The 3,021-nt window shown below is 34.2% G+C and overlaps 1 protein-coding gene across 1 annotated transcript in view; it reads left to right on the top strand.

Moving 5' to 3' along the window:
* Cbr-nhr-19 overlaps positions 1-991 on the top strand; it is a gene marked incomplete at both ends in the record, with an annotated part of 5,600 nt that extends 4,609 nt beyond the window's left edge. The window contains 2 exons of the mRNA XM_045241089.1: positions 528-712; positions 926-991. Of these exons, the coding sequence (XP_045091251.1) occupies positions 528-712; positions 926-991 (251 nt within the window). The remainder of the gene's footprint in view (positions 1-527; positions 713-925) is intronic.
* Between the last annotated feature and the right edge of the window lie 2,030 nt (positions 992-3,021).

Below are 3,021 nucleotides of genomic sequence, written 5' to 3'. Positions count from 1 at the left end.
TCTAGGTTTTTGTCAATTTTTCTTCCAGATACATCGGAAAATTTGAAAAAACAGTGAAAACGAGCGAAAAAATTGTAAAAGTTTGAATTCGCGCGCTTTCACTCACCGGGCGGCCTAGAAAAAAGCTGGTCCCTAAGGGCTTTCAGCGTATTTTTCGATGCGTTTTTCTCGCCGAAGGAATTTTTTTTGAATTTTTTCTTTATTTTTATGTCAATCTACATGCATTTCTGCACATTTTGATGCAATAAAAAATTTCACCGTACACCACCTTTAATAGAAGAGCCCCCATACTGCCAACTTTGAGCTTAATTATCTCGGCTCCTATAACAGATATCAAAAAATTGTCAATTAATAAAATTGTTTTGATATTATGATAAATAATTTGTAAGTTTACAACTTTTTCGTATCTTCGACAGGTATCGAGGAACATAAAATAAAATTAATATTACAGCTTTCACGATAGGTCAAAGTGGTCCGATTTTTCTGAAATTTTCAGAAAGTATGAAACACAACTTGTATTTTTTCAGATTACTCTGAAATTTCGGAACAATCGCGACGAGTCGTGCTGACGTTCCGAAACAAAGTGATATCCGCACTTTTCGCGTATTATGAAAGTGTTGGACAACAAAATTACGCTGAGCGATTTGGGAATTTGGTACTAATGTTATCTGGAGTCTCATCTGCAGCCGCCACGATGCTTGAAGCTTATCAGGTAAACCATTTGAAGGAGAGATGAAGACAACGAGACATTCTAACTGTCTGCGTCTCTCGCCTCCTAAACTTCAAATTCGCATATCTCGACTTCTAGGTAAGCTAGAAAAGTGAGTTTTGAACAGAAATGTACAATTTTTTACATTTCCAAAAATTTCAATTAGACTAGAAAATTTCTAAATTTCGAAAAAAAGGGAAAAATTCAAATTTTCAGGTGATGCGACTCTTCAAAATCACTCCATTCGATACGTTGACCCAAGAACTTCTCTTCAATATTTGAAAAAAAAACATTTTTTTTTTGATTTTTGGCTTTTGTTGAATTGTTTTGTTTCCCTGATTTCTTTCACACAAAAAAACTTTCCCAGTGTAAATTCCCACCCCGTTTTTTGCTCAATTTTTTAAACAGCCACACCCGATGAAGAACCTCTCTTGATTTGTACATTTTCCTCCCTCAATTCAATTACTATATCACTTTTTGAAAATCTGCAAAATTTACGGGTTTACGATTGACAAAAATGAAACATGTTTTATTTGCTGAATTGGTTGTTTCAACTCTAGAATTTCAGAAAACATTTTTTTATTTTGTAAAAATCTGAAATTTTGAGAAAAAAGAGAAAAAAAGCAAACAATGAAATAATCGAAATTCCAAAGTTTTGTAATTTTTGAAATTTGGAGAATCTGAAATTTTTGAAAACTAACTTTTGAAACGTTTTGCAACTATGACATTTCGCAACTATGACGTTTTGCAACTATGAAGTTTTGCAACTATGACATTTCGCAACTTTGACATTTCGCAACTATGACGTTTTACAACTATGACATTTCGCAACTTTGACATTTCGCAACCATGACGTTTTTCAACTTTGATATTTCGCCACTAGAAAAAAAATGAAAAAAAATCGAAACTCAACTTTTTGGATTTTCGAGAATCTGAAATCTTTGAAAACTAACAACTTTGTAAGTTGGAATATCGAAATTTGGAAAAGAAACTTTTTGAAAATCTGAAACTTTCGGAAGTTTCCAGATTTCCCAGATTCTCGAAATTCCTGATTTTTTTGTATTTTCTGTCTTTTCAGAATTTTGTTTTTCAAATTTTTGGGATATGGAAGAGAAAAGCTTGTGGGTGCGGCCAAAGGTCCCATGACGACAACTACAGTAACCTAAAAATGTTTTTTTTTCTGATTTTTTTTGGAGAAAGGTAACATGAATAATCAATGCAAATCATTGAAAATCGAGATATTTGAAAAACGGAAAATAATTTTCAAAGGGTTACGGCAGTTGTCGTTGTCGGACCTTCAAAATTGCGAAATTCTCAATTCTAGTCCTTTCTTTCCTTTTCCATCTCGTAACTGCTTCTCACTACGCTTCAGCCGAACAGCGGAGCGTCTTTGCAAGCGCACAGGGAACGGCAGAAAGGGTTTGGGGGTAGCTTGCCTGGGCAACTGTAGCATAACAATGAATTACATGGATTCCTAGACAATTTCAAAATTCCAAGAAACTAAAAAATCTAGATTTCGAGAGTTTTTTTGGGGGGGGGGGGGTAATTCAGGAAAGTCGATAAAATAAAATAATATCCAGAAATCGCAAGTTTTGAGAACTCCCAAAATATACAAAAATGGAAAATTAGAATTTTTGAATTCCGAATTTTTGTAATTTCAAAAAATTCGAAAATGTTAGTAAATTTATCGAAAACTCTGAAATTTAAGATTATCTGAGAATTTTTGTAGGTTGTAGTTTGTAGTCGCCACTTCAATAGTTTCCCAGTCTCTGTGATTGAAGGTCTCACAACGACAGCTACAGTAACCCAAAAATTTGGTTATTTTCCAGATTAATTTTCTCGATTTTCACTTTCGACGAGTTTTATGGTAGTTGTCGTTGTGGGACCTTCGGCCGCGGCCACGGCCGACATCCGGAAAACCCGACACACAGAAAATCATGTTTATTGTTCTAAGAAATAGGACTAAAACACACACACACATATTGTCTATGAAAATTGTAGGCGTGTAGGCGAGGGCGAAACAGACAAAAAAGTATATTCAGATGATGTGAGAAAATAGAAGACGTCAGAGAGAAATTTTGAAGTTGTAGTTCCGGGAAAAAACTTTAATTTTTTGTAAGACCGTCATAGGTGTCTTACGTAGAAGCTAAAAATAGGTATTTAGTCAGAAAATTTTGGTATTTAGAAAATAATAACTGGGTTATCTGATGGTTGAACCAATATGCAAAAAAGTGATTAGAAGAAGAAGAAGAAGACGATTCCAGAGGTTTCCAGAAGACAATTCATTTTTTCTTGTACCAAGTGTTGAAGGT

Source organism: Caenorhabditis briggsae (assembly GCF_000004555.2).
Source record: "Caenorhabditis briggsae AF16 supercontig from assembly CB4, cb25.NA_094, whole genome shotgun sequence".
NCBI classification, from domain to species: Eukaryota; Metazoa; Nematoda; class Chromadorea; order Rhabditida; family Rhabditidae; genus Caenorhabditis; species Caenorhabditis briggsae.
The sequence above is the reverse complement of the archived record's forward strand: the minus strand, read 5'-3'. Positions and strand labels throughout refer to the sequence as shown.